The sequence below is a fragment of the Melospiza georgiana genome, chromosome 3, assembly GCF_028018845.1.
Source record: "Melospiza georgiana isolate bMelGeo1 chromosome 3, bMelGeo1.pri, whole genome shotgun sequence".
NCBI classification, from domain to species: Eukaryota; Metazoa; Chordata; class Aves; order Passeriformes; family Passerellidae; genus Melospiza; species Melospiza georgiana.
The window spans coordinates 49,867,829-49,891,425 of record NC_080432.1 but is presented as its reverse complement, the minus strand read 5'-3'; the positions used below and the strand labels follow the sequence as shown (position 1 = coordinate 49,891,425).

Below are 23,597 nucleotides of genomic sequence, written 5' to 3'. Positions count from 1 at the left end.
GGAGTTTTGCCTGGACAATGAGCTGCTTATGACTACAGACAAGGGCATCATTCCCCTGAGTACACTCCATGAGAATATTCAGTCCTTTGAGTGAGTCTCATCCATTTACCAATATGTTAGGGCCATATAAAGTAAAGTGAGTATCAGTCTCTTATTTAGCAAGGTCATTTGAGTCAAGATGTTTTCCTAAAGCATTGTATGATCTGGTAATGCTGCTATCCAGCTATTCCAAGTGAAGAGATTCCAGCAGAGCTGGGAGCATGCTGGTAATGCCTGTGGTGCTGAGAAGCTGGGTGTATGAGAGCCTGAGGCAGGAAAGCAGCTGCTGGGTGGGAGGCAGAGCCCAGTCTGGTGGATGCCAGCAGGACACAAAGTCTCCCTCCTCAGCTGCAGAACTGGCAGAGGCCAGGGATCAGGCCTAAACAAGTCTGACTTGCATCTCTCATCATAGCTGGGGGGCACCCCAGCTGAAAACAACAGAGCTGTCAAGGTGAGGTAACTCCAGAAGTCTCAATTATGTTGTGAAAAGCAGGGGCAAACCAACTGTGCTTGGTGTGCCCCTGGGGCAGAGGAAGCTGTCACTTGAATGAAATGATGTTGCTTGCAGGCTCATGCTGGAGATGTCTTGAGAAAGGAGATTGCTGTGTGTTCCCAGAGTGATTTGGAAAAGATTTTTCTTTCTTTGAAGCGAGTTATTCTGATCCGTCAGTCTTCCTGGGGCAAGGATTCAGAGTCCTGTACTTTTCCCAAAGGAAACCAAAGTTCTGCAAGAGTGACCCACAGACCCAGGGCACAGAGCTGCAGCCTGCCAGCTGAGCAGGACATGTACATAAAACCAAGACAGCTCATGGGCACAGTGCTGTGGGAATGTGAGCATTTCAAGAATCACAGAATATTCTGACTTGGAAGGGACTCACAAGGTTCATCAATCCCAACTCTTAAGTGAATGAGTCCGAAGTTCTGGAAATGTGTTTCTTCTCTTCATGTCTGTAAGCTCAGTGTATCATGGAGAAGGAAGAGAGAAGGTGCAAAAGCCATTCAACAGAGAAAGAAGCTTTATTGGTAATGGCTTATGGAGAGTTGCTCTATAGCTGTGCTGAGGAATTCTAATTCACAGAAATTCACAGAATGAGAAGAAAAAGGCAATGAAAAGGATTCTTGAGTTCAACCATCATGATGTAAGAACATGTACAGATCTAAAATGTCTGTCAGATGTTTATCAAACCTGTTTCTGAAGTTTCTAGTCATGAAGATCCAAAAACTTCCCCAGGCAAAATTTCAAGTCTTCCCTGAGCCTCCTTTTCTCCCAGCTAAACACCCCCAGCTCCCTCAGTCACTCACTCCTCACAGGAGTTGTGTCCCAGACCCTTCACCAGCTCCATTGCCCTCCTCTGGACTTGTTCCAGGGCCTCAATGTCCTTCTTGCAGCGAGCTTGCCCAGAGCTGGACACAGCACTTGAGGTGTGGCCTCACAGTGCAGAGTACAGGGTGATGAAACTTACCCAAGGCCTGTCTAAAAGCCCTGTGGTCCCACTGACAGCACTGAGTGAGTCAGTGCCTGGAAGTAGCACCGTGATTAAATAACAAATCCTCTGCTCAGCTCTTACAGAAAACACACACTGCAAGCCAGTGCACCAGAGCTGCATGATGCTCTCTAGCAAAAGTATAGGATGTGCAAGCATGTACAAATCTTTCTTTCTTCAAGCTGAAAGCCTAAAGAAAGTATTTTATAATTTGATACTGGACATTCACATTCTTTTTTTTTTTTTTTTTGTATGTTTACATTACTGTTCAGCTCTTTATCTGTGTTTTTCTAAATTAATTTTAAAAACCTTATGTTGAACCTATTCTCACTTAATCTCACTTATTTGTTCTATCAACATTTATTTTTCTTTTCAATCTAGTAATTTCTTGTCCTTCTAATTTTCCTAATTTTCATTAAATCTGTGCTATTTTCTCACAAAATTGTGAGCTTTTCTCTGCTCCAAAGAGACTCTATTTTTCACTGCATCATAACCTTTATTATGTTTTTGAGTACCTTTCAGTGATAATATTACACTTGGCTATTTTCCCATCACTCTTTCTCATTCTGTTTTTAATCTGTATTTCACACTTGCATGCTGATATTCCTACACAGAGTATTGCATTGAGAAAATAAAGCTTTTTACCCTATTTATATTAGTTCAAACCAATCAATTTGAAACCTGTTATATTAAGGTAGGAAGGAAAAGGGGAAACTGAGAAAGAAAAGAAAAGCATAATTGTGAACAACAAATTTCCTTATAAGCTTTGAGCAGCAATATGAGCTAGCTTGTGGACAAACATGGCCTGACAACGTATCCTGAGTGTGGTCTGATACTTTTTCCATGCTGGGGATTCGATGTCACTCGCTTTTTCCAAAAGCTATCGTCTGCTGCACCCCTCTGGACATTGCCAGCACAGCACGTTCTCCAGAAAATCTCACAGCCTGAAGTGGGATTGCAGCATAGTTTTCATCAGCAAAGATGTGGTTTTACTTGTTGCTATTAGAACATGGGCGTAAAAATCTCTCTGCTTTTGATTGTTCTAAGATTTAAATTAACTCCAAGAGAAAAGTCGTTTCCATGCTACTTGCAAGCAGATCTAGAGTGGTTTCAGACTTCTGCATCTGTAGTCTATGGTATTTGCTACCTGAGGACAGAGCAGGTAGTGCTGTCAGTGACAGAAAAAGCAAGGCTTGGCTCCCCATAGTTCACATCCCTGCTCATCATGTCCCACTGCATCTCCTGGTAACCTCACTTCTCTTTGTAATAAATTGGGGAATCTTCAGGTCCTGCATGCCCTTCTACCCACCTCCCCCAAATGGTCCCCTAGTCCTGCTTCCTCCCACTCATGTCCCCATAATGTCTCTGTGAGTTGTTCCTGGCTTCCATGAGGACAGCCTGCCTCTCCCACAGCCTTGTGGCCCCAGGATTCACCTGTGCATGTGCTGACATGCTGCTTGGAGGGTACAGACTGGCTGGCTGGCCAAGCAGAAATCAGTGGTGATTGTTTCCACCATGAGTGTCTTCATAGAAATTTTGGGTTCTTTTCTCTGTTTAACCACGGATTTTCTGAAGCCTTGTAGGAACATCCTTGTAGGAATATCCTTCTTTCAGATGTGATACAGATTGAATGATAGCTCAAATCCTGTCTGTATAAGTTGGGATGCAGATGAGCTGTGGATGATGTTGGCATATAGACACAGCTCACCACAAAACAGTTAGTTAGGACCAAAGACTTATTCTCCTGCTAGTGTCACTCCTGCCTGTTGTCACTACAGGTTACACATTGGCTAAGAGCCCTCTGCAGTGTGACAAAGCTGAGGCTAAAAGCCCACAGAAAGGCCACTCCCCCACTGCCCCCTCAGCAGCTCAGGGTGCATGTCCCAGCTGTGCCCTGGAGCCATGTACCTTTTGGCCACTGCCTTTACCCCAGTGACTCCCAGCACAGAGGGGAATATGCAGGGCTCCCACCTTCCTCCCCGCTGTGTTCCCATCTGCCCTCCCAATCCCAGCTAAAGGCTACCCTGACTGGCCAGGCAGGCCAGTGGAAACTCCTGAAGGCACTAAGGCTGCAATGCCTGGCTTGCCTTAGTTGAGCCCCATGGGGTTGACAGATGTGACAGATGTTGCTGAAATGCATGGGGCACCCTGCACACACCCTGAGGTCTGGGCAGACTTGAGATATCAGCAGCTTTGCCTGGAGGCCAAAGGCACATCATACACTGAACCAAAGTGAGTGTGCCTCCCAAGTCATGAACAACAAAAACTAAACCTGAAACAGAAAAAGGCTGAGGGAAGTATTTTTTTAACTCCAGAAAGGGCATGGGAAGGTGTTAAAAAAACAATTCTGATAAGGAGTTAGCATTCTCAGGGTCTGGTTTGGGGGACTGACTTACACGGGAGCATAAATCAGCAGCAGTTTCAATCTAAAGGAGTCTGAGTCTCTGACTGGAAATACAATTGGGACCTAAAGCTGAATACCCAGGACTATATTGAATCAGGTGTGCGGATTGTGTCTTGTTCCCATACTTTCCACCACTATGATCCTCATCTTTACCTTAACAAAGTGATGTCAAGCAATCTGAGAAAAAAAAAAAAAAAAAAAAAAAAACATGTCCCACAAAAGAAGAAAGTGCCTTCACATTTCCCAGTATCCAGTAGAAATTATTGAGCCTGATTTGGTAATCCATCCAATTCAAAGTTGTTTTCATAGCCACACCATGGCAGGGGGGGCACAGCACAGGAGAATGATTAACTTAATCCTCCTGCCTTGTTTGTTTGATGCTGCCTCACTCCAGTGTGAGTCAATAAAACTTTGTGCACCAACACAATTCCCAGCACACGCCATCTGGGCCAAAATGGGGATTAGCAAAGCTGCCTTTCTCTTCCTTTTCTTGCTCAGCTCAGGTAAGAGCCCGTTGCCTTCTGCTTGCCTGGTTGGGACTGGGGCCAAACACTAGCAGGCTCTGTGTGGTGAAGGTAGGTCCCTAAGTCAATGTGTCACTCCTTTCCTGGACAATGATGGGTTTGATGGGGCCTGGCTGCTCAGAAGGAGCTGCTGTTGAGCACAGAGAGAGCTGTGGTTGCCCCAGGGTTGTGCTCATTAGCAACACCACAAGCCCAGCTGCCTTGGTGTCTGCATGGGCAACTAATGGCCCCAGACAAACCTTTCCCACAGCCAGAGACAGGGCACCCTTGGGAAGCAGCCTGTCAAAGGCTTGTGCAAAACCCACAGCAGTCAGTCAGAAGTTAGCTCTAATTTCAGCAGGCTTTGGATCAAATGCTAAAGGTAAAGCTGTGTTTACTGCCAAGCATTGTTAAGCACAGTGATACTGATTTTCATCCTTTATGACAGGAGTTTTAAAGCTTTGAAATGGAATATTTAAAACAAAATCAAAAATTAACGGGCTTCTTTATATTCTAACAATTTCACATTTTCTGTTGTCAAACACAATAAAATGTTCTACCTTGTTTTCCAGAGGGCAGTAGGTAGAAATTTACTCCTCAGTAACCTAGATAACCTTTTCCAGGAATATATTCAGAATTCTTTCTTACAGTTCCAAAAGATGATAGGTGTTCCCTTGATGGTAATATATGGATTTCAAGCTTATCTACAAATTCTGTAAATCAATATTCCATATGTAGTATATATTTCAATCAGATTTCAATCAGCTACTGTACTCTCTTGTACTTTGAAATTTTGTATAATTGCATGGCACTTAAATGACTTTTTAAAAATACTGATTAATACATATCAGCACGGTTTTTATGAGTGTTTAATAGTTCAGGTCAGAATATCGGGGACTGAAGGTCAGAATACCAGGGACATATAATTATATGATTGCAGCAAGTTATAAAAGAAAACTGAGAAAGTGGGGGGGTTTATTTGTTCATTGTTATCAGCTCCAGCTGACTTGCTCAAAAGTGATGGTCCACAACTGCCTTAAAGCAATTTTTTATGTTTTCTGGGTTAGTACTGGTCAAATCTGGACTATTGACCAGTATCTTGAATATTCTGTTCAATTACCCCGTGCAATATCTGGGTTTATATATATTTTAGTTGGACTAATATACTCCCTGATGCATTTAAAATCTCTTCTATTCTTTTCTTAAGTTTCCACTTTGCAGTGTTTTTCAAGCAACTAGCATCACCTTTTCTTTTTTATTATCTAAGTTTCTGCCAATCTGTGTTGACTTTTAGTTTATGCATGTAATCCAAATTCCCATGTATTCATTCTCAATCCAACTGTAATAATTTTTTTTCTTATAGTCACTGAAAAGGAATAGTATCCAAAGTAGAGCTCTTTGAAAAAATAATTTTAAGATGAGTAAATAAAGTTTGGAAAGGAGTATTTTCTTTTTCTAGTCCCTTGGAACAGTGGCCTCAGTTAAGTTAGGAAAAAATTCAGGAAAGGAAGCACTTGTCTGCTAACTCCATCAGGAGAAATTAGCAGGCTAGGCTATTGGTGCTCTGCATAGCCCTGCTGTAACAGTAGGACTAGATATGGGAAGACTCAGTGTCAGGGGTTTCTTAAGACATGCAGGTTTTATAGCATTGAGCCAACTCTGCAAAGGGACACAGAAAATGCCCTCAGGCAATGGACAATCTTATTTTCATTAGTGGCCAAAATATCTTTTATTTTGTGTGAATCTGTGTCATATGGAGTTAGGTGATGAATGGCCCATATGTCATGGGAGTTAGTAACACTGGAGTGATGCTGCAGTGAATTCAGCCCAAATATGAGTAAATGTAAGTGTAAATGAAAAATTCACATTACCTGTGAGCATGCTGTATAAAATTATGAACTTCCTGCATCTGTCAATAATAATCTATATTGAAAAAAATTAAATAATTAAACCATATGACCAATTAAACTCACTTGTGCAACACTGTAACCTGATGCTGGAGACAGAAATAAACTCTTGTAGAAATTAGAAACAGAAACATAGAATCTTTTTAGACATAGAAAGAAAAATATTAATTAAGTGATAAACTCCACTGTGAGCTACAGTATTTTAGAGGTGTGTTAGAATTATTAGCAGGTAGATAATACAAATCTTATGCATATGACACTTTCAGATCTAATAATACTAACTGATTTACTAATTTAAAATCTTGGGTTAATTTGTTGCAACAGAGATGTAGCCTGACAATTTCATTACTACATCTGCTCAACCCATTGCAATAAAACAATGGTGGACATTGTAAAAGGCTGTATAATTACTTTGTGATTGAAGTGTCTTGCTCTAGGGCAAGACATGTTGGGACAAACAGCTGGGCAGTGACTAATGAAGCTGCAGGGATTGCACAATCCACATGACAGGTCAAAATCTCCCATCCACCTAATTCATGCTTCTCTAAAACCTTGATATGGGTATCACTTCCCTTCATCTTTCTCTGGTTGGTGTTGACACCACTTAGTCTCTCTCTCCATTCCCCCTCACTCTTGTTTCCCATTTTTTACTTTTAGCTTCAAACTCATGCATAATCAGAATTGCCTCTACATCTTTCTTCTGCCTCTTTCTTCCCACGACATGTTGCAGTCATTCAGCTGTGATTCTGTCAGGAGACAGAAATAACCTCAGAGTTTATCATCTTTTACCCAGAATTATGCAAAATAAATTGTGTCTTCACCTGTCCAAGCTACATGGAAAATGGGACTGAAATCCAGAGATGATCTTAACTGCAGAATTCTCAATTGTAATGTCTGATTCCTTCCCTTCTAGTGAAAGGAGATATACTGGATGACTATTCAAGAACAGATGGTGTTTGGATACTTACTCGAAAGAAACAGTTTTATGAGACAAATGATGAAAAAGAATGCGCAGACAAATGTGAAGCAGAAAGAAATTTTACCTGCAGGTAATTTCTGTTGAATATTAAAACTGTGCCATTGTGGGTGTCTGCATATCAATGATATGTTCTTACCTTTACTCAGAACCACATCCCCATTCTGCTGCAGCTCTGCCTACAGCAGTCTCCCATGCTGTGCCTTTAGCTTGTGACTTATCTCCAGCCATAAATTAATTACCACAAGATCAAGGAAAGAGCGGATTTACAACCTACTACTCACTTTATAGTAAATATTCAAGTTCCCATCCTTATCCAACATTACATGGAGAACTGCTTGAGTGTCTCTAGCTGGGTGTTGCTTTGTTTCTCAAGAGTGCAAGATTTCTAGTTCATTGTAGGGACAGTAACTAACCTGAGCAGCTAGGATGATGTTGATAATGTTTTGCCAGTGCAGTTTCTAGTTCCCCACACAATAATTTATTCATGAAGTCATATATCCTGAATAAGTGAGCCACTTGAGAGTAGTAGATAACCCTAACCTCTTACTTGTCTAAAATACTGAGTGCAGTATCTGAAAGATAAGAATGAATATAAGACAGTGCTAGCAAATTAATAATTTATAGAAAAATACTTATAAGTTTAATAATTTGAAATTAATATAAAATATTGCTTCCTATGTCAATATTGCTTCCTTCTCAATTTCAACAGGGCTTTCCTATTCACCAGGAAAAAGCTACAGTGTTTAACACTGGCTGAAAATGCTAAAATGACAGTGACATTTGCCAGCACAGACACAGTTCTTTATGAGAAGATAAGTATGTGTACAATAAGATGTAACATATTTACTCATCAAGTAATGGCATCCTTTTTTTCTCTGCTGCAGTGCTGGAGCAAATCCCTCTATAGGGCAGAAAACTAATAGAGAATTTGGGGGCCAAACAGGAAGAAGCCACATTACTAAAAATGCTGTTCAAGAGGGATCAAACACCAAGGCCTAGATCCATGGTGATCTCCATGTGCCATTTGAACTGGGAAGTTACTTGTTGCCTTCCTCTCCGACCCAGTTATATAGTCTTCATCTCCTCTCCCCAGGTGTCAGATGTGTCCGGCTTTATTATTTAGACAGGCTAAAATTATTTAGGAGGAACCCATTTTTTCCCAGCAGATTGGTCTCCTGTCCTTGCTCTAACATTTCCATTTTATATTTTGAGGTTTGGGAAGATTCTTCTTGTGCAAACAAGAAAAGGGAAAAGGAAGGGAAAATCAAGATCACTGCCCTCAACAACTGGAAATTTTTCAGTGGCTGTTGCCAATAAAAGCACCATTGACAGGATTTGCATTCTCTGTCTTGGAATCCCACTAGAACAACACCTGGGAGAGTCCGAGACTAAGATGTATCAAAAGTTTGGGGGCCCTTATGTGACAAATGCATTTTGATAACTATTTTCTGCCTTAAAGGGGTGGCTGGGTGACACCCACACTGCAAATATGCTTATGAACAATGCCTATCCAAGAATCCCCAGCTGCTGCTGAAAGACATTCCTATTTATCTCTGTATTATGATAGTATAAGCCTGCATTATTTTGCACATCAAAAACTTGATATAGCTGTTCTCTTTACTTGCTTATATAGCTTTATAACAATGCTTCAGAAATGTTTCTCTTTAGATCTCTAGTAGCTGTAACTAATTTAAAATACATTATAGAATGTCTTCAGGCACAAGAGGTTCAAAACATGAGTAAAACATGGTCCATCACATGCAGATGAGCTTCAGTTATGTCTGCAGATTTTCAGCACCAATGAATGTTGTAACACCACTGAATTTACAAATTTGATTCCATTTCAGTTTACCTTATGCAGTGTAAAAGAGGGATTGGGACAGACTACAGAGGAACAGAAGCCAAGACTCAGAGGGGTATTCCATGTCAGAAGTGGGCAGAAAAAATACCCCACAAACCAAAGTATGTCCCTATTTACATTTCTTTCTGCTGTTCTGAACCTTTTCCAAGTTTCCTCATCTTCATATATATACACAGATTTATAGTACAAGTTATCAAATCCTGTTGTCAGGTGACTTTTAAAAACAAATTTATCTTTATCTGTCTTGTTACTTTTGACTCTACTGCAATGATCTGGATAAAGAAAGGATGCATTGTCAGCTAGAGAAGTTGTGTCTAAATGTGAGGTGTCTTAAGCAGATTAAATGCTCCTCTCAACACGATGAAGATTTTTGCTATTGGTAACAGTGGGGTCAGAATTACTCTCCTCTGTATAAAGTGATATCTGTCCAACTCTAGGCTCCTCCTACCTGCCATACAGATAGTAAAAAAAAAAAAAAAAAAGTTGAGAAAAGTATCTAAGGACCAAATGGATCTGGCTAGGTAGAGTCTTCTCAGGGCCGGCTGCCATTGGGCTCACTGAAGCAAGTGGGGAAGCAGAGGTCCTGTGTCCTCTCATCTATGCTGAAGGGTTTTGTTAAAAATTATTTTGCTTTTATTCTAATTAAATACACTCGGATATTCTTGTTCAGATAATTTAAAATTAATTTCATCTTCTCTGGGAAGATTGCTGTAAGAAGAAGCCCAGCTTCACTTGCTTCAGATCTCTATAAGACCTAGTAGTTTTTGATGAATACTCTAGAAATACACAACTTTTAAAGCAACTCCATTAAGACAAACACATGACAGAGCCAAAGGTTGCAGTGAGCTCATTAGATCAATTGGATGCACATATTAAAGACAATAATTGTCCTTTGAGACTGTCATTGTCCTTACAGGCTGTAAGCTCGCTTCTTCGTGGCAACTGGGGCTAGGGAGAAAGCTACTAATAATTGTAGTTAGGAATGATTTTTCAATTTTAATTTATGGATTACAATGGGAAATCAGTTTCTCTCATTTTTACTCTGAATGAATAAAATTCCTTGCTAGCTGAGCAGGTTGAACTTTTCCTTTCCACACCACTAAAGTACTGGCATTAAAATAGAAATTTAATACTATTACAGTTATACACCTGAAAAACACCCCAATGCAGGGTTGGAAGAAAATTACTGCAGAAACCCTGATGCAGATGAAAATGGACCCTGGTGTTACACAACAGATCCTGATATGAGATTTGATTACTGTGCCATCCCAGAGTGTGAGGACCAGGTCATGCACACTGGAGAAGGTATATTTACTTTTCAGAGAAGGATGTTCAAGTAGGTTATATTATTCCTGCTACTTTTTTGTGCTTTATTTCTACAGATTTTTTCAAACTAGAATTTAAATCAAGATGAACTTGAGAAGTTCTCAACAGAGAGGTTTTTTTCCTAATTGGCTTGAGTTATCAAAGTTATTTTGTAAATATGGAAGAACTAAATTTGCTGATATTGTTTGCTTTATCTGTCTTGCTACATTTTACTCTACTGGCAGAGAACTGCAGAGATCTGGATAAGGACTATTATTGCTCTTACAGCAATAATTTATTTAATTGTAACAAGGGTAACGTGCTGTGTGACACACTGAACTCCCCTTGCTAACAGTACATACAGATACATGACAAATTCCTCCCTGCAAGTGAAACATACTCCTGAAGTATTATTAATTTGGCCAGGCTGTAATGCACAGCTTTCTGAATTCCCTTCATTGTTAGCTGGAGCAAACCCTACTCATCCTTTCAGCATAATCCTCCATGAATAGGCTGGGGTGTTCCTTGCTTCTTTTCCTTCTGCCTAGGACCTCAGGGGGAGTGCATGCAGTGTAACGGCGAGGATTACCGCGGAGAAGCTTCCAGAACAGAGTCTGGACTGGAGTGCCAGCACTGGGATGCGCAAGAGCCTCATATGCATGGATTTATCCTGAAACAGTGAGTGACACTCAGCACCAAATTCATTCCCACAGAGCCTGGGAGAGCCTGCCTGCAGACAGCCTCATTGCTGCACGTGGCTGTTGCTGCCTCCCAAGTTTCTCTCCATTTTCAATGTACAGCTATCCAGAGAAGGATCTGAAGATGAATTATTGCCGCAATCCTGATGGTGAACTTCGGCCCTGGTGTTTCACTACCAACCCGAATAAACGCTGGGAATATTGCAACATTCCTCGGTGCGGTGAGTCTGATTTCCTGAGATCACTCCACAGGGTAGCTCATTAAAATTATGCAAGGAGGGGAAAGAAAAGAAACCACAGTTCTGAGTAACCTACAGATATCTCTGTGAATCAGGGAAAGTGCACTTTAATAAGCAGAATCACTCATTAAACTTCTATTACGTAAAATCATGTATGGTCAGTGAGGATGAAGGTGTCACAAAGTGAAATATGGCCAAAGATGTTATGGGAAACCTAATTTGTCTTTAACCATTTTACTTTTCAACTTACCTGGGAGGCAGGACATTAAGGTTAAATCAGGTGGTGGTTTACTGCTGATCTGCTAACTCACAGAAATCATCTAAATTACCATGCGGCTATACTGTGATATTTTACCTGGGTCTGATCTGCACAGCCAGTGCTGCCTTTTTCCTAGCAAGGCATGAATCCTGAGAAACAGGTTCATGCCTCAGGAGAAAAATCTGGCCTATCAGTGAGCTAGCTTAATCCATTAAGTTGAGCACACTAAATCTGGTTATTTCCAAGGCACTGAATAAAGAGGTAACATTCCCTATTGTAGAAGTGGATTGCCCTTCAAGAAAAAACAATTATAAGTATGGTTTTTCTCTCTAGAGATTGCTTTCTTATGTATCTGCACTTGTCAGTGCTCTAAGCAGTGGTGTGTGTTTGCTAGATGTGGTTCTCTTAGCATGCTCAATTACTGATGGCAGAATAACTATTTATAGACTTTTGTATGATAAATTGTGACAATTACCATAGCATTTCCATCCTGCACTTAAAACTTTAAGTTTAAAGAACATACCAACCTTTTAGGGTCACACTCATGTCCTTGAGGAATTCTGTATATTGTAAGGATGTGCTGTAAGTTAATTTTCCATTTGCCCTCTGCAGGTTCTACACCTCTGATCATTACTCTTGTTTTCTGTGCTGTTCCCCACATGGCAGACCATTTCACTTTCTTTCTTTTTTTCACTATTCCTTCTGTCCCTCTTCCCCAGTTCACTGACTCCAGAGGTTCAACTCTGAAGGCTGCTCTGCTTTCTCTCACAATTTCTTCTTGGTCCTTTCTGCCCTTCCACACTACCTGTGTGTATTGTATTGAGTACTGTATTATTATAATACAATACTCGACAAAACTCCATCTCACTTGGGTTTACAAGACTGTGCAAGACTACTCTGCCTTTCCTGCTCTGCTCTCAGGGGTCAGTAGGCACAGAGTCTGGCTCAACCCAGCCAAGTTATTTACTGGCTGCTGTAAAAGGGCAGAAACAGGACATCCATCTGGGAGTCTGGAGGCCCATAAAAATGTCCTCCTTGATTTTTACATGGCTTTTAACCAGTGTAACCTCTGCTGAAATAAAAAAAATACATCTTCAACATTACAGAAACAAAGGCATTCATATATTTTTGAAAGCATTACTTAACAGTATTTTCCTCCCCTTCCCTTTTTTTTTTTTTCTCTTTTCCTGTTACAGCTACACCCCCACCAGTCTCTGGCCTGGAGTCCCAGTGTCTTTCAGGGAGAGGAGAAGACTATCGAGGAAGGATAGCCATCACCGAGTCAGGAAATGCCTGCCAACACTGGAACACGCAGTTTCCTCACAAGCATGGCTGGGTTCCTGACAGATACCCCTGCAAGTATGCTGAGCCTCATCATTTTAACAAAGACCAAAGAACAGTTGTTCCCTATCAATCCACATGCAGAGGCAAGAGGAGGACAGGTTTTCCTCATTTATGCTGTTAAGTTGTAATTCTCACTGTTTGTCAGCGCTCATTACTTCTGTTCAGGTCTTGCTCTTCATATTTTGTCTGCCTCTCTGTTTATTTTCATGTATTTTTCTCACTTGTCTCCTTCACATCCCACAGCAGAGCTATAGTTAGTTCACTAATTTTATGTTAAAAATCCTTTGGCTGTGTTTTGGCACATCTTCAATGCATTACTCTTCTGAAGAGTGATACTCCAAGGACAGCATACTCCCATACCTTGTGCTCCAAGGTCAGAGGAGCTGGGTCTGCAGAGCATTACTGATGTGCAGGAATAGCTGGGACTGACCTGGTTTATAGCTCTGTAGTTTGATCCTGCAAGTTTTCCTAGGGAGCTGGAACCCTGTCCGCTCTCACAGGGCAGAAAGCAGCGTGCATCAGTTCTCCTGTGAACACATTCCAGCCTTGCCTGGCTCTTACTGTAATCTCAGGGATATCAGTGCCTTGCGTTTTGAAGTCAGCTCTCACTGCTGCATCGTGACCTCAACAACAAGAGCAGAAAGTGTAGGCATTAGAAAAGTTCTTCCTATATCTTCAGCATTCAGAATGTGAAGTTGAAGACCACTGATTAGTCCCAAAGGAGTGATGCACGGGTTAATCAATCTCCAAAAGGAATAAATACACCACTGAGCTGAATTCTGCATGCAGTAGTTGTTAATAGTCATGGACACAACTCTTCTGGATTTCTGTGACTGGTTTAAAGTCTGTGTTCCTGTTTCTTGTTTTAAGGGGCTTAGAAGAAAACTACTGTAGAAACCCTGATGGAGAGAAGAAGCCTTGGTGCTACACCACCAACAGCAACATTAGATGGGAATATTGCACAATTCCTCCCTGTGACAGAACAGAAGAAGGGATTGCTGGTATGAATAGCGGGCTGTAATTGAGATAAGGACTTCAAACCAGTGAAAGATTCATTGTTTCATATTATAAATGTGCTTAATTTTTTTTTTTTTCAGTCACTTTGTCACTCTTAATGTTTGTCTGCCTGGCATGTTGCAAAATCTGCCAAATATTAAACTTTGAGTGGTTAGGAAAATACAGTGAAAGATACAAATCACAAGCTGAACTCAATAGAAGAATTACAAGATGAAAGATATTTATGTTTTTATATTACTTTCTTTCCAAAGGTAGGCCAATTATAGCAAATTCATTGAAAAATAAAAAGGTTTAAAGGGATGAAAAATTGCTAAACAAAATTAACTCCTAGTTTTGGAAGTTAGCCACAAATGAGATGATAAGAGCTTCCAATGTAATTAAAAATCACATTGAAACATTCATTCATTTAAGCACAAAATTAACAAGAAAGTCTTAGCACAATCAAAAGGACAATAGAGAGACTGAAGTTTAATATAATGTCTGTTTGAGAAATATCATGGACAAAATCACCAGTATCTAATCTTTGAGGATTTTGCATGAGAACTTTCTTATCTTTAATTCTGACATGTTCACTTATGCCAAGATGAAACTGGTGAACCCTTCACTGAAAAACATCTGACATAAAATGTTAAAAAACTGTGAAAGGTTAAAACTGTGAAAGTTTTCTCAGCCCTTCTGCTGCAGGTGTGATGACTTCACTGGATACTGTCTGCATAAACGAGTCGTTCATTTTTGTCATCCTGTGTGTTTGAGGCTTTCTTGTGCCTTCTCAGTAAGAACATTAAAATCACGATGCCAAGGACCAGTTTCTGTTGTTTGCTGCAGATGTGCCTGTACAAGCTCCCCTAACAGAGGAGTGCTACCGAGGCAAAGGGCAGAGCTATCGTGGCACAGCTTCAGTCACTGTATCAGGGAAGAAGTGCCAGGCCTGGAGCTCCATGTTCCCACACAGGCACATAAAAACCCCGGAGAAATTCCCGGACGCGTACGTTTATCTCACCTTTTCTCGCTTTCTCTGGCAATAACTGCTGCTGGTTGTATTACCTTTGTACAGCTATGCTTTAAAACACTGCTAGGGAAAATATCGATCAAAGAGAACTTTTCTAATGTACAGAAATGTTTTCTGTTAGTCTCGTTTGTAAGAATTGTGTTTTCTTGTTACCTAAATTCTGAGTAAAATACAGCTGTGTCCCTTACTCTTAAATATGATCTGCTACCAACACCAGGAGACTTGCATCCAGAGACAAGGCATCTACTGAAATATGTGTTTAGTTTATTAATTTGAAACTTGCTGTTGTGGCCTTTCTAATGATTTAATCTGGGCAGAACACAGCATTTATGATACAAAACACATAGTCAGATATGTCATGCTCAGAAATGCCAACTGAGTATTCTTTGCTATTGGAATTGGGCACCCAGAATTCTGTGCACTGAAATTTCCCCTTGAGTTATCTTCTTCAGATTAACAAAACTGTACCAGGAATGACTGGAGCAGTGACAAGCTAACCAAAATCACTAATGTGCCAGTTTTTAGTAAGGGCAGGAGAGCAAAAGGATTACAGGAGCAATTGTGAGGAAAATGTGGAATTCATGTGTTCTGTCATATTCAGAGAAAAAGCACTTCAGTTATTTTTTATTCTGAGACCATTCTGTGATTTAGGAGGGGGAAGTACTACAACTCTGCAAATTATTGAAAAGAGAAATTCTACTTGCCCATGCCCCACCCAGCACAGACATGGGATTCCTCTCACTGAAGTCAGTAGAGGACTATCCCGTTCAATAGAAATGGGGTTTTGGGCTGTAAGAGGGGATCAATTGCATAAGCATTTGTTTGCCATTCTTCTGAATATGAGAAGGAACCTTTTAACATTTAAAAATTTTTTGAAAAGCCTAAGTTCCCCATAATAGTATGAATTTTCTTGCATATTTATTACTAATTCACACATTCTGACAATTGTGTATGCTCACATACACCTACTTGTAATTTTTTTTAAATTGCCATGTGGGGTAATTATTTAGGTACTAGTACATTGAAATATTACAACCAGATATAAGCCAGTAGTTGAATTGTTTCCTTATTCATAAATACATTCAGGATTCCGATGCACATGTGAAATACAACTCTTCACTAGCATCAACCAACAGATGTTCTTGCTGGTAATAGGATATCTGACCAAAAGTAAAACCAATAAATCTATTATTTGTACATAGTAGATGTACATAGTACATTCTTTTGTCAAGATATTCCTGTGCTTACTTTCAGTCTTGTGCAGCATGACTGTTGACTTTATTTGTGCAGGGATTTGAGGGAAAACTATTGTAGAAACCCAGATGGTGACAGCAGCCCCTGGTGTTTCACCACTGACCCCAACACGATATGGGAGTACTGCAATCTCAAGAGGTGTGATGATCATGCACAAGAGCCTGCACCAAATGCCTCCCCTGGAATGATGGAACAAAACACTGGCTGGACTACACCCACCACATCTGGTAACAGCTGGCTATAACCATCACCTCCTGTAGTGCCTATGGTAAATAGCAACCTATCAAAATTATTCTTGAGTCTCATGGTTTAACCACAGCCAGAAACTAAGTACCATGCAGCTGCTCACTCATTCCCCCATCCCTTCGTTCGTGGGGAGAATAATTTTTTAAAAAGTAAGTTTCATGAGATAAGAATGGTTTAAAAATTGAAACAAAATTATGTACAATAACTATAATAATAATAGCAGCAATAATAATAGTAATAATTGTAATGAAAACACAAGAGAGAGACAAAACCCAAAGAACAAAAGTGATGCACAATACAATCGCTGACCAATGCCCAGCCTGTCCCCGAGCAGCAATTAGTGGATCCATCCAGTGCATGTAATGCTTAAGCATGTTGTTCTATGGGATGGAACATCCCTGTGGCCAGGCCAGGTCAGCTGTCCTGGCCATGCTTCTGCCCAGCTTCTTGTGCACCTCCTCACTGGCAGAGAAGGGGAAACTGAAAAGTCCTTGAGTTAGAGTAAGCACTCCTTAGTAACAACCAAAATATCAGTGTGTTGTAATTGTTATTCTGATATTAAACCTAAAACAGGGCACTCTACCAGCTACTAAGAAGAAAATTAACTCTATCTAAGCCAAAACCAGGACACTGACTAGGCTTGCAATGTAACAATTACATCCCTCCTGCAGCTCCCTGATCTGTACTGCTGCATTTTGCAGCAAGTGCTTTGTATATCTCCTGTAGCCTATGTCCTTTTACAGTGCATTCTGAAGGAATTCACCTTTTTCATTTAGGTGAACAAGAGGAAAAAAGACATTTCTCTAGCTGTGTGCTATTGAAATATGTGACTCTTATTATCATAAGAATTTTGCTTGTGTTGTGCTTTATGCTTTCAGAAGGGTGACCTTAGCTTGTATTGTTCAAAGGCAGATTAGTTTTGCAAAATTAGATAAATGAGGTTTTGCTATGTCCTGTTTTGTTACTTCCTTAATTAACAGCTCATATTGGTCAAAGGTGGCAGGGTTGAACAAAAGACACATTTCTAAATTGAGTTGAGTGCTCTTCTTACATGCAGCAGAAAAGAAGTACCTGTAGCAAAGTCCTTGTCAGTCTAATGGGCTGCTGAAATATGCTTCTCTCATGAAAGTGCTTACTGATACCAATTTAGCAAAAATCTTGAAGACTTTCCAGATATTCGCAATATGTTATAGAAAATGTTTAGCCTGAAGTTCCTTGATATCAATATATAATCACCCTGAATTTATGAATGGAAGTGTTAAAAATCATTAATTTTGTGGTGCATTTACTTTGGGAAGCATAGATAACTGTAGGGTAAGAATAATCTAACTTTGACTATAAGCAGGTAAATGCATATAATTTGGACTTTCAAGGCTCAGAAATAGTTTCAGAAGCTCAATGTTTCTGCATGAAGCCTAAGAACTGAGGTATACACAGCATTTTTTCCTTAACTCACACAGTCAACCAGAAAAGCAGGAAAATTGTGTAAGGGAATATCTTACTCATATTAGCCCAATGTTGTGAATATCCCACTCACCTGAAGCAAAGCTTGTAATATACTGAATATACTGTATATATACTGTAATATACTGACTTAGAGACTGTGGGCAGTGTATTCATTGGTAGAGTCAAAAATCATCAGACACAGGTATTCATATCCTGCTATGCTTGCCTTTTAAGGAATTCAAATCATTAAAACAGTTAAATTATTTTTGTCCAGATCAAGTAGATCGGAGATGTGGAAAATTAGGAAAGTTCCAATTTTTTACGTGTAATTTATGTCACAGTGATCTGGGGATGTACTCACACCCATGACTGGTGGATCTTCAGACCAAGAGCATGGCCTGGATGCTTAGAGACAAGGGGCTTTTCACTCCCAATTATTTTATTCCAGCAAGTCTAATAAAACACTTTCTCTCTCTGCAGTCCTGGTGTCAGTCACATTTTAAAGCCTTTGGAGCTACAATATTATTCCTGCCAGTGTTTTGCTGTTTGCATGCCTAGTGTCCCCATTACTAGAGAAGTTACTTCATATTTTCTTTTCCTCCCTAGGCTGAAGTTGGAGGATCTCTGGTGTGCCAAGAGAACAAATTTGTCCAGTATGGAGTCACCCCTTGGGGACTGGACTGTACACAGCCATCAAGGCCTGGTTTTGCCCAAATTCCTGGTTTCGTTTCTTGAATCAAGAATGCAGTAGCTTCCCACTGAATCTGGATGCAGGCTAATTTTTCTGGAAAGCAGTCCCTGTGTCAGAAACAATATTCCAAGTATGGTTTTATGACTAGTTTTTAAAAGTATGTAATAATTCATAGGAATCCTCAATAAATACCACTACTGGCTGAGTGTAAGCAGCTATTGCAAAGCAGTAGCCAAGCTGAGCAATTGTTACTGTCTGTCAGAGTGTCCCTGTTGTACCTGTGTGATTCAACATGGTTGCATGTGATAGCAGCTGTAAGGCTCCTACCTCACCCTTGTTACACCCCAAATACTCAATCCAGGAATTAAATTGAAGGTTCTTTACACTAGTTGGCACAAAGAGAAATCCCAACCAGATACTCTCAAGAGGTGAAAAATCACACAAGAGCTTATTGGCAAAAACATAGAAAATAAAGGGACTTTGGCAAAAGGATTAAATACGACACCATATTCACTTATCATAGCATTACTTAGCATTAATTTAGTACTTAGCATTTACTTAGCCCATTTCACCTAGAAACTTTTAAACCTATGAGATCTTACATTACTCACAAAGTTCCATGAAAAGAGAATTAGGATAAAAAAAGAGAGACAGAGAAAGACAGAAAGACAGGAGAGATTTAGAAGAACTCACATAGAGTTACCACCTCCTAGGATTCCATTGTGGGTGAGACAGGAACTCCAGGAAGCTGGCAGGGTCCAGACCATGTGCTGGCCCTGTGGTCCATCTGTTAAGCCTCCATGGATCTTTCTCCTAAGGAGAGACTTCCAGTCACTTGGCCAGTCAGGGGCTGGGTTAGCACCACACTCCCATGTCAGTGATTGATTGATTGATTGACAGCTCTGCCAGGGCTGAGGGGGGCTGGGGGCAGGGCAGGGCACCACCTCACCTAGCAGCACAAAAGCAAGCATTTCAAGCATCCCAAAAAGTGGCTGAGGACACTAAACTTACCCAGCCTCTGACAAGGATCCTGTGCCTCAAGACATCAGCTGGGACCACGGCACTGGGACCTTTCCTCTTTCGGTCTCATCAGGGTCCCATCTAGAGACAGAGGAGAAAGGAAAGCATATTGAAACTCATATAATGGGCAATTGCTATACCAGTAAAACCTAATTAACATCTTTTTATGCAGTTCTTTTCCCCCCCACCATCTCATGAGTCCTAAAATCACAGGATAATCAGGCTCCAGGGGGTGAGTTCATGCAGCAGTCTTTTAGCACCTAAAGAAATCCAGCAGATCATCTGTGATTCCCTGTGCTCCTGGAGGCATCACTTTCCTACTTTGAGGTTTAGCATTCTCTAACATTAGATAATTCACACATCTACTTGTGATACTTGTTGGACTTGTAAGCCGAGTTCCAAAACAAGCTTGGCAAATTCAATTTAGGCCCCCTTGCCTTTTGGTCTCCACAATCTTACATGTCCAGGTAACCCTACAACAAACAAATACACATGTCCCAGATCACCACCCTTATCCCTCCCACCAAGCAGGTTTCAGGGAGATTCCCAGAACCTGTACTCAGGGAGAGAGAAAAGGTCAGTGGACATCATGGGAAATGACATACAGTACAATTCTACTACTGAAATGATCTGGATTGCCTCGGGGGTGAGAGTTAAAGAGAAAATAAAACTCATTCATGCCAACCTCCTCAGCATGTCATTTTCAGGGTCATGATTTCAGACCATAAGCCTTTTCAACTTAACCAATCCCTTCAGTGGTTCTCCAACTTAAATATTTCTTTTAATCCTTCCCTGTCTACAGCTGGAAAGAATCAGGAGCTGGGTTAGTATGGCCTCCAGTGAGTGATTAATTGATTGATTGATTGACAGCTCAGCCAAGCTGAGGGTGGGGCACTGTCTCACCAGAAGCAAGACCTGACCCATCCTCAACCAGCACTGGTTTGAGACACTCAGCTCATCCAGCCTCTGACAGCCACCCCATATCTCAGTACAACAGACTGGAACCACCACACTGGGACCTTTCCTCTCCTGCTCCCATCTAGTAGATAGAGAGGAAGGGAAAGAAGAAGAAAGCATGCTGAAACTCCTGTAAGGGGCAGCTGCTATTCATAAATCTAATTAATATCCCTTTATGAAGTTCATTCCCTCCAGCAGCTCTTGAGTCCAAAAACTGCAGCACAATCAGGCTCTGGGGGGCAAATGCATGCAGCAATCTTTCAGTACCCAAGGAGTCAAGCAGATCATCCATGATTTCCAGTGTATTCTTGGAGGCAACACTTTCCTTGTGTGAAGTTTAACATTATCTAATATTAGATAATTTACACAACTATTTTTGATACTCGAACTTGTAAGCTGGGGGTGGTTCCAAGAGATTTTTTGTCTGGGGCCCGATCTCTACATTTTGGAACAAATAACAATAATTTGGGAGAAGGCCAACAGGGTATCAGCTCCTTCTTGGGCACTGTTAGGAAGCCCACCACTTCCCACACACTCCCAGTACTTTTATCACATGTTGGAGCAGGGAGAGGGATCAGTTGTCCCCCACCCCCCCCACAAGCTTAAACTTTTCATGCAACAGTATGAAACAATATGTTTAAAAGACTCTTTTACCATGTGCTTTCTCTTCAGAAGGCTTTATTTCATTTCCCCAGTGAAATTTTCAACAAGTCTCTGTCCTTGTAACTTAATTACTTCTTTTGCAGGGTGTGGTATTATCACCTTCAGCTCTGCTGTTTGGCATGCTAATTCCTTAACAAAAGGGCAGGGCTGAGTGTGAATGTCCAAGGGCACATAATTATTATAAAATCAATAATGAGAAATCAACCACATGCTAAAAAAATCCTATGGACTGTTTGAATGAAAATGGCTTGGAGACTGCCTATGTACATTTAAAGAGCTACTCTGCACAGAAGCTTTGACCACCCCAAATTGGTCAGTAGCCAGTCAAGCTTCACATGGCACCTCAGAGTGAGAGGCACTGTGAGTAATAATGGCAAAGTGACCACGATTCACGGCAGAAGGCAGTAATGGTGCCCCTTCACATCTGGAATATTTGCATCCAATGCCATCCATGACACATCCTGATGGCAATGTGGTTGTTCAAATCCAAACTCATGTCCTGAAGCCAGGGAAGTCACAGAAGTGGCAGCAGAAAGGACATCCGGGTTCGTGCAGTCTCAGAGTTGCTGCACTGTGCTGCAAAGAGAGGCAGGTGGGCTGCACAGTACTCAAGGGTTGCAGCACAAAACAACAAAATGAGAGAAGTTAGCACCAAGAGGTAGCAATCATCAGCCCTAGTAGCTGGCTGGATAATCAGAGGCAACTGTTCATGTAGAAGAACTTAGTAAACATTTCAATTTGAACCATTGTTGACCTCCCATTGATTTTGGAGGTCTTGGGAGTGTTTCATGTGCTTTTTGCCACGGGGACTGGATTCATAAACATTGGTAAATAACTGAAGGCATAAACATGAGTCACTACTTAGGCACATCACAAATGTTTGATTTAACAACATTTTGATTTAGGAAATCCATGAGGTTATTGTGGATTTTATGCAGTGTAAATGCTTCTTTTGCTATATACTTGCCTGGGAACATAAGCTGTCAACATAAAAAAGCTAGAAAGCTGTGGTTCATTTTTGTTCCTCCTACTCTTGTAATTCTCTCTTTTGTTTATAAAGCCTTCCACTAATGTTTTTATTTGGAAGCTTAATAACAGAGACAGCACATTGGAAAGAATCTTTGTCTAGAGGCTTCTGAGAGGCAGAACAAAGTAACAGAAGGATGAATATCATTCTTTCTTGACTGTAAGCAAATAAAACCCTGGTGACAGTCTCCCTGCCACTGCCCTTCCACTTGTGGAAGCAACGAGAATAGTCCTTATTAAAGTACATGTTGAAAATGCAAAAGGCAAAATACTGAGCATGGAGCATAGTATGTCAGTGATTCACCATCCTCTTTCATATATGTATTCTTTTTTCCATACTGCTCTTCTGCTCACTTTCCCCCCACCCAATATTCCTGAGGCTTTGAACTCTCATTCACTCTCATGTCAAATTCCTATGAAGGAGAAGCCTTTGTCCAGGACTATTTTACCAACCAAAAGGAAAATTAAATCTCAGCACCTGAACTAAAACATAGCATTGATTTCTGCAGAAAATTAAAACCAGAACTTTTCCTTTATGTTTTGGCTGCTGCAAATCATGGGCGCACCTGGAATGGAGCCAAGTGATACACAGGTTGTGAGGGCCACCTCCTGGAGGTGAGCTCATCCCAACACCTGCTCAGAAAAAGGTTCAGCTCTGTCAGACTGCTCAGTGCCTTGTTTCTGTCAAATATGGAATGCCCAAGGGTGAAAATCCCACATCCTCTCTGGACCCCTGTCCCAGCATCTGAATACATCGGTGGAGGACTAATTTCTCCTCATATCTAACCTTAACTTCTCTTGTTACAATTTGGGTCCTTGCCTTTTGTCCTTCACCTGCTGCTTCTCCGGGCTGACTCTGGGTCCATTTTCCCTCAGCTTTTCACTGGTTAACTCTACACAGCAACAAATCCCACCCTTTACTCTTTGCTCTCCGGGATGAAGATGCTTCGTCACCTTACTCATACACCACATGGCCCAGCCGGCAGTTTGGTATCCTGCACGCTGTCCCCAAGGCTGAGCCCTCTCCAGTCTGTCTTCCAGCAGCAAGGCCAGAAGTGGCTGTGGCAATGCAGGTGTGGTCTCAGGAGCGCTGAGGAGAGTGAAGAATCCCTTCCCTCGGGCTGCTGGCTGTAGATCCCACCACAGGCCCTGTACGGGGGTATAACCCAGCTGGCCTTGCTGTGAGGACGCGGTGCTGCCGCAGCCCGAGCCGAGGAGCTCAGGGAGCCTCGGCAGGGCCGCTCTC

At 41.1% G+C, this 23,597-nt stretch overlaps 1 protein-coding gene across 1 annotated transcript; it reads left to right on the top strand.

Annotated features, from left to right (window-relative positions):
• The first annotated feature begins 4,381 nt into the window (after positions 1-4,381).
• On the top strand, positions 4,382-18,916 carry LOC131081646 (plasminogen-like). The gene is made up of 12 exons (XM_058020881.1): positions 4,382-4,430; positions 7,251-7,386; positions 8,026-8,132; positions 9,164-9,278; positions 10,319-10,482; positions 11,031-11,160; positions 11,283-11,401; positions 12,875-13,037; positions 13,893-14,023; positions 14,865-15,024; positions 16,339-16,570; positions 18,601-18,916. The coding sequence occupies exons 1-11, from the start codon at positions 4,382-4,384 to the stop codon at positions 16,544-16,546; spliced, it is 1,482 nt and encodes a 493-aa protein (XP_057876864.1). The 3' UTR covers positions 16,547-16,570; positions 18,601-18,916.
• The last annotated feature ends 4,681 nt before the right edge of the window (positions 18,917-23,597 follow it).